At 39.1% G+C, this 14,464-nt stretch overlaps 1 protein-coding gene and 1 long non-coding RNA gene across 2 annotated transcripts; both read left to right on the forward strand.

Moving 5' to 3' along the window:
- Positions 1–4,369: 4,369 nt before the first annotated feature.
- Positions 4,370–7,880, forward strand: LOC149041183 (uncharacterized). The gene is made up of 2 exons (XR_016189177.1): positions 4,370–6,668; positions 7,429–7,880. It is a non-coding gene; the product is annotated as an uncharacterized LOC149041183 (long non-coding RNA).
- A 1,151-nt stretch (positions 7,881–9,031) lies between these two features.
- Positions 9,032–12,421, forward strand: LOC149041184 (uncharacterized). The gene is made up of 3 exons (XM_089214564.1): positions 9,032–9,669; positions 10,018–10,305; positions 10,522–12,421. The coding sequence occupies exon 3, from the start codon at positions 10,551–10,553 to the stop codon at positions 11,280–11,282; it is 732 nt and encodes a 243-aa protein (XP_089070690.1). The 5' UTR covers positions 9,032–9,669; positions 10,018–10,305; positions 10,522–10,550; the 3' UTR covers positions 11,283–12,421.
- Positions 12,422–14,464: the final 2,043 nt, after the last annotated feature.

Consider the following 14,464-nt stretch of genomic DNA (forward strand, 5'->3'; position numbering starts at 1 on the left):
GCTTCCTCCCCAGCTAAATTAGCTGAGTGTTACAAACTGTTCTCGTTTCCTTGTTCAGTTGGCACGATAAAGTAATTCCCGTGCACTGGAGGAAGGGTGTGACCTTTCTATACATCGTCGTGCTTTCTGTGAACGTGTTTTTAAAAACTGTTGTACTTACGGAAAACTTTTTGGCAGCCTGATGAGTCCTAGAGACCACAGATAACTTGAAATTCGTCGTCTGAGTGTACTAGATTCAGGTGAGTGAACAAAATTCGCAAAGATATTGTGCTGAATACGCACGAAAGAGACACACACTTCCACATTTTTTCGGAAGCCTCGTTCTCAATTTCTTTAGAGTCTACTTGACGGCCTCAATTTCAAGATCGCGTAGGTTTTCATCGAATTATGGCGGGTTTGCGGAGAGGGAGGAATTGATGACACTTTCACCATCAGATTTGGCGAAAAAACTTAAAGAAGTTGGATTACCAAAAACGCTAACACAATGCTTAGAAGGTAAGGATTGTGTTGAATGGTATTTCGCCTTACTGCTTATCATTTAAGTTTTTTATCAATCTTGTAATTTCGTGCCTTTTCTTCGTCAACAGCAGGAATGTAACAAGACCGCAAACAAGGATGTAAAAGGGTCAACGCTATTATTGTTTGACCAGGAAGACATCAGATATGTGTTCAGTGACCTCTCCTTGGAAGATAGAATTTACCTCAGAAATTTCCTTTGAGAAATGGTAAGTTTCAAAGGTGAGACTTCACGTTCGCACAATTCTTGTAATTCGTGTCAATCCTCATCATTTCAATGTTATTTCCCCGCCATTTTTAACGCCGTCTGAAATAAAACTTGTCTCTTTTCTGATACACTTAAGCTTAAGATATTTTCAAGTGAATACACTTATGCTGTAAATTTAACGTATTCTGTTAAACAGAACTGGAAAAATGTCCTGTGAGTGCGTAAACGATGTGTTCCCGAGAGAAACATTTAACTTACTAATTAGTAAGAATTATTTATTTGGTAACTCTGTGATTTTAGAAAAGACAAGAGGACCTTCCAGACGAGGAAACACGCAGAAGCACTGGAACTGATCCATTTTCAGTCACAATGTCATGGCAAAGATCATCTCCAACGGCGTCAAGTACTTACAGTGTTTCAAGTGGAAATTCTGACTCTAGTTCCAAATCTCTCTCAATATTATCTCTTTGTTGTTCAGAAACTGCCCTTGAGGAAGGAGGTCCAAAACAAGCTGGAAATTCTAACACGTGTTTGTATAAACCTGGTGATTTACCTGCAGAATTTAAGCTACCCAATAAGTTTGGGAAAAAAATTGATCAGACTTTGAAAGAGAGCAAAAAGCCAGGTTCAGTGCCACCTGGTGTGATGAAAAGGGTTGTTAGACAGGTAGCTGATCATATTGAAGCAGAGAACACTTAGCCATCCAAAAAGACCCTTGAATGGGTTGCCTGGACTTACTGCTTGAAGTATCCTGGGCTGATGACAGCTAATCCCCTGGACATCTTTGGTGGAAATGCTGAATCAAACTGACCAAATCTTTCAAGAACTAATGTTCCTGCGTGCAAAGCTATTTGATTTACTGTCATTGCCTCTAAGGGAGTGCTTGCAGAAAAACTTAGAAGAGCACTAGAAAATAAGTACTACCAGAATAAGCACAAGTCAGTGGAAGGTGATCATTTTCAATTTGAGGCTAAAAAGGAGAAGACTCTGGAAACATTAACAATGCTGGAAATAATTTTTCTTTGCTTAGCAAAACGGGGGTCCTTTCAAATCTTTATTTTGGCTGAACATACTGAAAACTTCTGGGACATTAATTGGCACAATTTTGCATTTTATGTAATTACCATCCACAATGTTAAATGATAATGGTTATGAAATTTTGTTATCTGTCTATCCTCTGAAGGAACTCCTATAAATGTGGATGATAATACTAGTTTGGAAAGGCACAGTCACTGCCTAGAGGAAGAGTTAAAGAAAAATTCACCAAATGAGGTAGTAAAAGAACTGATGACTGCTGAGTTCATCAAGCATAGAATTTTCATTAATCAACTTAACGTCAGGACAAGAGTTTGGGAGACCTTGACAAAATATCCTATTTCTTGCTAATGGATATCAGGTACACTGAATTACTGTATGCTAGTTATCTAACTCATGATGAGTACACAAGGCTGATAAAATGCTTTTGTGATTTTGTCAGTCAAGAGGCATACATGTAATATATGTTTTCCTTTTGTGTTATAGAAATTACTATTTCAAAATGAATGATCATGACCTGTTTTTATGGTCCTTCAAATGCCATAAGCTGTTTGCCACATGACCCATTACTGACACTTACATGTGTGTTTGATACAAAAAAAAATCCTGAAAACTATTTTCTTATTGTTTTCTTTAACATTCCAGGTAGAAGAAGAATTAGAAAGAATTTTAAAATTTGAAAGGGAAGTTACAGGACAAGAAGAACAAATGCTTTCTAACTGGAGAAGGCAAGGAGTCAAATTAAAAGCATTTCCCTCTCAGAGGTTCAGTCACTGGTAAAGTACCAGAACAAATGTCATGGTGTAAAAAAATAAAAAAAATTGCCAGAAGGCTGGCTGGTTTACAGTATTATGACAACAAACTCCTGTCTGTCTGAAAATGTTTAAGACATTCTTTCAGGTCTGTCTGAAAAAGTAACAATGAATCAAGGGTGACAGGCCAAAAATGCTTTGAACGTTTTGACTGGGAGCATGTCATCTCTCCTCTGAGGTCTATGTTTTACATAGCTCTTTTATCTGATGTCTGTTTAGAGCTGACCATCTAATCATGTGTAATTATTGCCCGCAGTGTGGTAATGTTGATTTATGCAACATAGCAGCAGTGTCAGCTTCCTTTTTGTAATAATATTTGTTGCATCTAACAAAATTTGTTATTAATTTTTGCACTTTATTGATACTGATATGCTGAATAACTTCAGTAAAGTATTTCCAACAGTCTGTAAAAAGCAAGGTAAAATTGTATTCCTAGTATGTTTCTTTATGAGAACTGAGTGTACGAAGTTTAGCTGGTTTTACTTTAAAGAACAATAATTAGAAATGTCTCCTTGTGAATCATGTCCTTCTTTGCATTTTACTTCAAGGAAAGTCCAACATATTTGTTTGCAGCAAAAGAACCAACATTCTAGTCCATGGTGATAAAGACTGTGGAGGTGATAATCCAAACAGCCCATACAGTCTTATGATTGGAGAACAATTATACTGTCAAGTTCCCAAAAGTGACAATGCATGAGGCCACTGTTTAATAGTCCATTTTACAGCTGTGTGCCTGGTTGCTAAGCCTTTGTACAGGAATGAGGCTAAGGGTGACCTTGTTATGATACAAAACTTGCTGCCTTTCAAATGCAAATTACTTTGTTATCATGCAAACTAGATACTGGTCTCTATCACAACAAGGTCACCTTCAGCCTCACTCCAAATCAAAGGCTTGGCAACTAAGTACACAACTGTAAAATGGCCTATTCAACTTCTTGCCCTGTAATTCATTTACCACTTTAAATACCCACAAAGGTTCAGAAACATTTATTTTTATCTACAACAGTTTGTTTTAGGAGATCATAAGCTCCTTTGTGCACTACGGGTCATAAATAGCTACCACGAGTCAATTCAATCATATTTGGTTTTTGCCAACTCACTTTGAGTATAGAGTAGTATCAGAGAAGTCCCTATTGATAAAGATAGACTATTGCATTCACCTACATTGAGAGAATGCACCAGTGTCACACCATGACTTTGATTTTTAGACTCGCTTTGAAAGCAACTTTATGTTCAAAGTTCCTTTTACAGCTTTATGTTTGTAGTGTGACCTTCAAGAATGTTCTAGAAGTAGATGAGTCATGCTGCGTCATCCATGAATCAATATATAAATAGAATCTGTTGTAATGTTACGGAACGTTCTAGATCCTCAAGCATACCTATAAAAGCCGAGCTTGTAACTACATATAGAGAGTAGTTTAGTTGCTGGTATAGCCCGTCAGATATCAATAAAGGTGTATGCTACAGAATACAAGACGTCCACACTTCAATGTTCATATCAACTTGATATTGTTTGAGATACTCACAAGTAGTTTAAAATATAGTATATATTAAAGTTCACACGGCAACCAGGTGGACAATCAGACATAGTTTGATGCTACACTGGTTTGCAGATTTAATTAATGTAACCGAAGAAGTTACAATTCATAGACCCAACGTTTCGACACTCCTGTCTAGTTCACCCATGATGAAGGCACTAGACAGGAGTGTCGAAAAGTTGGGTCTATGAATTGTAACTTCTTCGGTTACATTCATTAAATCTGCAAACCAGTGTAGCATCAAACTATGTCTGATATATTATATACATACAAATATATAGCTGTGTTATAGTAGAGCTAGTTTACAGCACAGACACAATCAGAGGCCCAAGTTTAGTGGTAGTAATTGGAATCATCCAAATTTTTTATTGCCTTAGAGCTAACATCATAATATTATAGTATGTTGAGGTGATTCTGGAAGTTAAGTTAAGTTTGAACTCTATTCTCCAGATTCAATCTGTGTTGCTGGACCAGGTGTAAACTAGCCCTAACTGATGCTGTTTTAATTATTGTTGATCTTGATATAGTTGTAAGGCTTAATCAAGAGCCTTTGATGTTCATAATGATAGATGTACAATTTTATATTATGATTGCTGAGGTTGGTTCCAACAAAAAGTTGAAATGACAGTTGTGGAATTTTTAAAATTTTAAAAACTGTTGCTGTGTAGTCTTGTTGTCATTCTAGTCAAAAGTAAAATTGTTGTTTTTCATTCTATGGTGTGCAATTTTTATTTTGCTTAGATTTTTCCTTGTAGATTAATAGATTTTTGAAGCATTCACCTCTTTTTTTATACCATCACAAACATTTGGATTTTAACTTCTCAAAATGTTAGCAAGCAGTGAACAAAACATTCTTTTTTTAACAAGAGGGCTTCCTCTGACTAAAGTGCATAGTCTTTAGAAGAAGGGGGTATCCCCTTTAACTAGGGGATATATCCATTAACAAAGGCTTATTGTCACATCATTGTATGGGTGTGACGCTATCTCGGCTAGGCTATTTCCTACATTTAGGTTTATAGCCTACTAATGACAAGGAAATTCTTCTCATGAATTTGAGTAAGTGACATTTTATCAAATGTCTCTAGATCTCTTAAATTTGGTGAACAATACTTGAAAAAGTTAATTAACAGCCTTAAGTGAATTAAGTGAAGCATTAGCCTTTGTCAAGGCCAGAAACCCTAGTAATATCGTTTCACTCCACTTGTTTAAGGGTTTTCACCCTCAAGTTAAGAGAGAATGACTCTTAGCCCACGGACAGCCATTTAAGAGTTTTACTCTCAAAAATAAAAGTTTTTAACTGAAAATAGGAAACTACTTTGTGCAGTGAATGCTCCTCTGGCCAGTAGATCTAGCCGGCAGGATTTGGGGACAAAGGAAGAGAGAGGAACATGGGAACTAAGCGATTTAACGGCTGACATCATTCGCAATGCATAGAAAAACATGTTGACGAATACTTTGATCGCGTCACTCAGAGAGTGAACACTGTTCAGTGGGAGACCAAGTTTCTGTGATATCTTTCTCTTGAAGGCGCTTTGAAAGTGTCGGATCGAGAGCGAGGAAGAAACTCCCCAACTGTAAGCTCGGTCCAATGTTTGACCGTAAAAATAAGCACACCATTACTTTTCCACAGACGTGTACACTCAACGACTTTCACTAACATTTAAAGTAACATTTATATACTGATCGTAATGAGTTTCAATTCTTTTCTCGCTAAACCCAGCGACGGGACTTTTAAGTGACAAAGTTTTGATCCAATTGATTCACTTACGCGCAAATCATGCGGTCTGAATCACGTTTCTTCGACAACTTTGAGAAGTGAATTGTAAGAAAAGTAATGACTGCTTCCGCACATATTGCTCTGCATATACCTAGATTTAGTTTTACCTAAAGTTTAAATTACTTCACCATCACAGAAAAAAATATGTTTATATTCATACGTATGTTTTTATCAGTCCAGTTTGACTCAAAAAGGAACATAATAATATTCAATATTCCTCGTGCATATCATGCAAGTATTTCTCGATTTGTCTCACACTGTTAGAAATCACGGAAATCAAATCACGACCATCAAATGCATTCGTGTGAAGTAGTCAGTCTTGAGGACTGAAATCGTTTTTTCACGTTTCATGCACTAACAGCCAAAGGGGAACAAATTGTGCTGACAAGGATGTTCCGAACGCTTTGGTGCGTGACAGTCGTCACGTAGACGGAAATTATTAGCAATTTTAATGCTGACTCGAAACTAAATATTTCTGTCAAACGAACAATTGTCGGTGTCATCATTTTACTGACTTTTTCAGGTTGCGTTTTGTTGAGTCTACGGACGAGTTTTGTTTACAGAGGCTTAATTGAGGTTAAAAAATTCTTGCCTGCTCTGTTGGATCTAACGAATAGAGCAAACGTCAACGAGATTCAAGTTAAACTTTTAGTCAGCGTTACGTTTCATATGACCTCGTTCTAAACATGTATCAAGTTTGTAAACAGAATAAGAAAGATGGTAAATTTTTAGCTTGGTGAAGTAAAAGGGAAACGTGTTTTTCGTCTTGTCACGAGCGTAAGGCCTGTTCCAAACGTCGTGCTACTGCCGTGCCGAACTCAAATGAATTTGGCTCGGCAGTGGCACGACGATAGCACGGCAGCGGTTTCAAACGTCGAACCTAATGCAGTCGCGCCAAATTCAAAAGACAAAACAAACCATCCATCCAGCGGTATCGCCCCATCCAAAATGGCGGAGGGAAACCTTAACGAAGAGCGCGAGAAGTTTGTTTTGTTTAAGACAATTTTAAATGCCAGAAGGCAACGCAGGCGAATGCAACAGTCCATATTGAATACTGTTATTGCAAGGAGAGGATTACTTTTGAAAGTTTTTTCATTTATTCTTCTTCTGGTTTCCCTTGACGAGAGCCAGCAAGTTACTGTATTACGATCGTGCCGGCGTTTCCAAACCCTAACCCTAACCCTAACCCTAAGCAATTTATTGTCACCGTCGGATTCCTCTTCTCTCAAGGTTTCGGGCAAAACGGGCAGATTTGTCTTTTTTTATTAGTGCGCATGCGTAATAGTATGCAAATAATGCAAAATCCGTTAAATTAATTTATGAATTGAGTTCGGCGCGACAGTAGCACAACGTTTGAAACCAAGTCGTGCTACTGCCGTGCGGCACGGCAAGGCCTGCCGCGCTAAGTAGTCGTGCCGAACCTAATTCAGCCGTGCCGCGCTTAATGGTTTCAAACGGCGTGCTACTGCCGTGCTTAAATCGAAATTACTATTTCATTTGAGTTCGGCACGGCAGTAGCACGACGTTTGGAACAGGCCTAAGATAACAAAAAACATCTGAGTCCCCATGGGAAATCGAACCACAGACCTTTGGACTCCGTGCTAACCACAAAGACTGTTGCTTAATCTTCACCGAGCTCAAAATTTACCCTATTCCTTAATCTGTTTACAAACATGACGCTATCGACATTGCTGATCCTAGCAGTTTGCAGGACGCGTGTTATATGAACTTCGTAATAGAACTCGCTCACTGTAGAGTCTTATTGGCTTAGTGGTCGAGAGTCGGAGGTGTGAGGTTCGATTCCTCAAGAGGACTCAGAATATTTTCTTTGTCCGGCGCTTGTGACAAGTCGAAAAACATCTTTATCTGTGTATCAAGGTACTGCGATAGGCACCGAGCTATACTCAGCGAAGTAACACACGTTTCATGTCAATGAAAAGGTGATAAAAATCTGCAAGAAAGCGTTTTTAGATAAAAGAATTCTTTGAGGCACTGGTGCGCTGTCATGGTGAATCATCCAACGCCAAGTTTGTTTACGTTACATCAGCAGGTCTTAGTTTGTAAGTCACGTAATTTACTGCGAGGTATTCGACATAGGGAAACTCTCGTCCAGCACCTCAACCGCTCGCTTTCGCTTGGCTGCCTTCATTTCCTTCGAATATCACATAACCACCACTTAAGCAGGATAGAGCAGTCATGTCGATGATTTTTCCGCACTTTTTCTATGTCGGTAGTTCAGCGAAGACGCATCCGAAACTGCCCTGAAGTTCATCATCAAAGCGATTTTGTCGACATTGCTGTTCGTCTCTCCGATGACCACTCAGGCTTCCTTTAGAGACTTAAACGACGTCAGAGTCTAAGACTGACAACATTTCCTAAATGTGATACGACAAAATACAGAAAGATTTGTGCATAACGTCGTATTGTTCTAAACAGCTGTTTTAGCACTCGTACGTGCCAATCTCAAAATATGCCGCTAGCTCACGCGACAGTAATGGTGCATGACGAAATTTCCAAAAAAACAAAATTGACACAATTGGTTCTTTAAATAATCTGAAAAGGGGAGCGTGAGTTGCCGTAATCAAACGGAGGAAATTCTCGCGGAAGCGTCTTTCTATTCAGCAAAAGTAAGTTCTATCGTTTCCTTTAATTTTGTTTATTGAGACTGATTCTCAGAAGATTACATGATTTATTCGAGCATGTCTGAAATAAAATGTTAACCTCAGCCTTCAAGGGAAAGCCACACAGGAATTTTAACTTGTCAAAAGAAGTCGTAAATCTGAGGGAAAAGTTCGTCTAATATTTGTCAATGGAAGAGAGAAACCAAAAAAGGCAAAAAGGATACAAAAAGGAAATAAGTGCAGTTTAAGATGAAGAAGATTGTCATAGACTATTATACAGGGTCGGCCAGGGTTTTTGGGTATTCGGTATTCAGGGGCGTTTTAAATCGGGTATACGGTATATTGCAGCTTAAATATAGGTATTCAGTATATCACTTTCTTTGAATTTCAGGTATAAAGTATTCAAAGCTTCGATTATTTTTGGGTATATTTGGAGGAATTTGGGGTATTTTGGGGTAGTTTGTCGATTTTTTTTTCGGGTATATTGGTATTCCACTACCCCCCCTGGCCGACCCTGATTATAGACAGATTTAGATTTAGGCCGATCCTTCAACGTACACTCACCATGACAGTGCTCCTCAAAAGAATTGACACTGCAAATCAATGAACCAATAAAATATATGGCGGATCTTTTCACTCTTTAATTCATGACTGATTCATCGATCGATGTTACAATATCAGATAACTTAGTTTTTACTTTAATTCGAGATTTGATATGCTAATTTAAATACGTCATAGTTGTGCATTGATCAGCATAACAAAATTTTAAATTTTAAAATTTTAAATTTAAATCAAATTAAACTTCTGATTGAGGAATTTGGACTTTGTCTCAACTGCGAATGTGACAATCATAAAGAATTTGAGCCGATGGATAAAAAACCTTTCACATCTTTCAACTAGAAATAAAGTTCTGCAAACTGCGCAGGCCTGTAGTTACGCTATCGTCAATATTGTTGTATGATTATTCGTTGTTGTGAAGTTTTCCAATAATGCTCTTAACGTATTGTTGTTGTTGTTGTTTTTGCTGTTGTTGTCAGGTGTGGTTATATTGCTCTGTGTGTTTCAATTGCTCAAATTAAGCTTCAGAGGCCGCAGAAAAAGTGCTCTAACAATTCAGAATGAAATACAGAAAGAAATGACAGGTTAAACTTGTACGACCAAGGTTGGTAGCGTATTCCCAATGTTAGTAAACAAGAGATTACAAACTGATCTATTAGAGTAAATTTAATAATAGGACGGTTTAAGTAATTATTATCACCTAGGGAAGGGGCAGAGAATTTTGGTTGTCATTATAAAATTAACCGGATCGTCCCCATAAGGCTCTGTAATATTTTTATAACATCTATTTTTATGACATCCCTCCTCATTTGCAGTTAATTGGCAGTCGGTTTTCTTTTTCCCCTCCATCTATTCCCCCTGGAAACCACGTGATCCCCTAAACTTCTCAACTACTCCCCCAGGTAATGATAATGTCTGCTCTCTTAGTGGGATTCTGTTTCATTGATGTTAGTGACATCCTTTGAAGTACTGAAAGCCAAAGAGAAGAGCCGTACATACAAAACCAGACACGGCAACCAACGGAAGTTGTTCCCCCTGGACAGCGAGGTTGGAAACTCATCATCGGGTGAATGTACATGGCACGGGGAAAAATTCTTGAATGAACACAGTAACTGTCATTTACTAAAAGAAGAATACGGTCGCATTCTATATGAACGTGATTTTGCGAAAAGAAATCTAACAGTTGCAAATTACTGACTTATTTGAGAGCTACAGAAAGAGAGACATGAAAAGAACTTTGGTAAGAGTCATTTCAGTCGTTTTTCCTTTCGATCTTGACCATTTGTTCATCTTTTGTCACTCCCCACACCCCCCCCTCCCGTTATCTCGACCTTCCTATTGAACCAAAAGTATAATGCCCTAGCCTCGCTCCTGCTTTTGATTGAACGTTTCGTCATTTGATTTATGAAAATTATGTTCGAAGGCCTGAGCTAACAAAATTTTTTTATCTCAGTAGCTGTGGCAGCCACAGTTCAGCAAAACACCATGGAACACATTCTCGAAGAACCGATCCAGTCTAGCCCCCGACTGAACTCGAAATACTCGAAAATACCCCTGGATCATCGTAGTAGAGGGGAGGACGGCATGAGAGTCCATCCTCGTCTTAAAGGGTATGCACATCATCAAGACATCGTTAGCCAAGACAGTAACTCTGAAGACGAAGACAAACAGGGAAATGAAGCAGCCAATAATTACACGAGCAGTTCTAATGACGACGATCGTGGTGGTGACGATGATATTGATGATGATTATGATGTCACTAGAAATAGCGAAGAAAGCAATGAGAACAAGGATGATGACGGAGTTAATGACGATGACAATGGTGAGAACTGTGATGAAAACTGTGTTATTGAATATCTTAATGATCATGAAAGTAGCAATAATTACGATGATGAAGATAACTTTGCCAGCAACAATGGCGTTTCTGCTAAAAGTTGCACAATTCAATCCACTCTATGTCCAAAAGAAGACGAAACATTTGTGGAGTCAGCCGAAACTAATGAGTCTTTGAGTGAAGAATTAAATGCCAACATGCGATTTGACTCACAGTACAGCATTGATGAAGACACGGGCAACTCTAGTGCTGAAAACAATGATAGAAGCCTAGCCAGTAGCGATGGTATCAGCAGTAATAATGAACGTTCTTGTAAAAATTTAAACACCAGAAGTGACGAGGAGAAAGATAAAGACCTGAAAAAACTAACAGCTCTGAAGTAGGAAATAATGCTGAGCTTTCAGCGGAAAGAGATGGTGAAGCTACAAGTCAAGGAGCAAGACCAAAGACTGTGCAACGGAATCCAGAGCTGTTCAATGCACTTGACACACATTACCAGAATGGGAAGATACCAGCCTTAGAGACTACTGGTATTAATCAAAACTTTTTCGCCCGGCACTCAACAGATCCGAGTCTTTCACAGAGCTCGTTTTCAGAAAGTTATAACATGCCAGTTAGCAACAAGAATTCAAGCGATTGGACTCAACACTCTCTAACCAGAAATAACAGCTCCTCCCCATTTTGGAGCCTTCCCCATTCATCGGCTTCGGATAGAAGCGGTTTAATGCTAAAGAATGTATATTCCAAGGCGGTGAGTCCACGGTACCGAGATCCGATGCCAGTGAATTACCAGCCTATGACATCAATGACGGGCAGTTCACCAGTGCCAGTGGCTTCAGCCGAGGCGTTGATTCGTTTAACTGGAATGAAAATCTGCCAAGTAAAAAACATCAGACGAGCGTTTCAAGTTTTGAAGACTTTTCTGTAGGAAATGAGACTTAGACGGCATCACCTTCACTAGGAGTCAGACCATTGGCGCCCGCTGTGAGATATCCAGTCGTTACCACACCAAATTTTCCTACCACCACTTGGCAATTCTCTTCAAGCACGACTTCAGGAATTGTAGCCCCAGTTACTTCCACTTATGATGTGTTAGGAAGTCATGGACAAGAACGTGTAGGGGACTTCAACAATTACAGACCCTCCTATGGAGATAGCTTAGAAAATGGTGGTTTGACTGCATCAGAAATGGTTCATTCAGAGACACGAGAAGGAAGCTTTAGGAACCATGGCCCATTCAATTATCAACAGGAAGGTTCATTTGCTTCATTATCGCTCAGGGACCCTTCACTGGTTTCTCTAGAACAACAAGTGGCTGAAATCGATAGAGTTCTTAAGAAGCGAGAAGAAAGAACCAAAAGGCAGAGAGAGGCGGCACAAAGACATAGGGATACAAGAGAACGGAGGCAAAGGGAGCCGAGAGAAAGGAAAGAGAGAGAACAAAGGGAAATGAGAGAACAAGAGGAGAGAGAAAGAAGGGAGAGGGAACAGAGAGAAATGAGAGAAAGAGAAGAGAGAGAAACGAGAGAAAGGGAAGAAAGAGAAAATAGAGAGAGAATGGAAAGAGAATTGAAAGAGCGAAGAGAAAGGGAAACAACAGTAAGAGAATACAGAACCGTAGAGGAGAGCCTTCCACTTCAGGAGACTCCGCAATGGCAGTGTGAGCATTACCAGAGGAGATGTAGTGTCAAGTTTCCATGTTGCGGAGTGTTTTATCCGTGCCACCGCTGTCACAACTTATCGGGGACATGCCCTGCTGATGATAGAAAGGCACATCATGCGACGCATGTCAAGTGCGGAAATTGTGGACGGGAAGAAGAGGTTAGTATCTTTTACATGCTAGGAATCTTGTCGTACTGAAGAAGCTTAAAGTAACACAGTTATAAAAACAAGATTTTATCCCTAAATGCCTGACGTTACGATCCCATGGGAGAGAGTTTCATGTAACTTCAGATTTATCAGAAAACCAAGATCAATAGAAAGCCTTCGGCTTGAGCGACGTAAAAACCAAATTCCTTGTGAACATGAAGGCCAATCAGATCAAAGGAAAAAATTACAACGAGCCATCAAGAAGAAAGTGATTTCATGCAATTAGCATGAAGCGGGAGAGAACAGTTATGCTCAAGTCTCCACTGGTTTTAGTTTGGCATCTGATTGGGTGAGAAGTTGGTGCGAGTCTTTAAGATTGATCAGACAGTTCTCTAACGGGAAACCAATGTTATATGCCGGTAAGTTGTTTTATGATTGAAATATACTACGACTTATAGACACGTTTATTACCCCGTATTGAAATCATTCAGTTCTATACGGAGTCAAAATCTTATTTAGAATGTATTGTTTTATTTTAACCTAAGGGAGATAGTTTCGAGGGAATACAACAAAGGCCGTTATCATTACTGGTAACTCGTACGCCCTCTAAACGTTTCTTTAAGTGCCATTTAGTATTTATCCAGGCAAAGCAAATTTCGGTGCGCGAAACTGAGGTGACTCTGCCTGGCCAACAAAATATATTCCGAGTGCTACTGGGAGTGAAGTAATGCAAAGTATTGCATTGCGCAACAACATTTTGAACAATTTCCCAAAAGGTCATAAAGAGACGTACCTCAGATTGAAACAAAAAAACGATACATTGCACACTAGCCTGTTTTATCTTCGCAAGGAACATTCCGATAGTTTTTACTTTTGGAGACAAATCCGCCGGCTCGGAATAACGTTAGTGACGTAATGGCCCTTTTTTCAGCATTTATAAGGACAGATCATTTCACTGCGATGTGTGCAATGTTTGCTTGGACAAGCGACTGGAGGGAAAACACAAATGTCGGCCGAACTCAGGACATGACGAGTGTTGCATCTGCTTGGAGGTAATTTTAGATCATGTTTCATACTTTTAAATTGCCTTAAACACCTAGCCGGGAATTTACGCTCTATAGACATAGCTCGAATCAACGCCTCGGCTGAAAATTTCCGGGTTCGAGTGTTACTGACACTTTAAAATTCTGCACGCTATTTCAGGACGCGTTCAGCGGTTGTCAAATCCTACCATGCTCTCACAAGGTTCACAGGGAGTGTGCCATTGCAATGATACAGAATGGCGTGTAAGTATGCTTAAATAATCCAAAGCAACTGTTCATAACGTTTTAAAGGATACTAATAAAGGAGAGTATAACTAAAGTAATAGTGGCGATGATAACCATCATAAAGTAGAATCATTACGATAATCAGATATCATCCATAAAGTTTCCAAATATGAAAAGGGATAATGACGTTCGTCCTTTGGAAGGGCGATGCTGTCATCGTGAAACCGTTTCCGCAGTTGTCAATTGATGTATCAAGACCTCTCTCACTTGGTGCAATGAAAACACCATTGCGCTCTAGGGATGTTAACATCAAACCCATATATTCCGTGGGTGTAACAAATGGCGCTGTGTTACGCAATGAGGTACAGTATCAAAAGGGGGTTTTTTATTGAGTGTTGAAACTAATCCAGGATTTCTTTGGTTTTGCAGAAAAATCGCCCCTCAAAAAATCAAGTGCAAAACTAAAAGCAATTGCAGCTTGGTGATTC

Source organism: Pocillopora damicornis, chromosome 8 (assembly GCF_964200805.1).
Source record: "Pocillopora damicornis chromosome 8, jaPocDami1.2, whole genome shotgun sequence".
In the NCBI taxonomy this organism is placed as follows: domain Eukaryota; kingdom Metazoa; phylum Cnidaria; class Anthozoa; order Scleractinia; family Pocilloporidae; genus Pocillopora; species Pocillopora damicornis.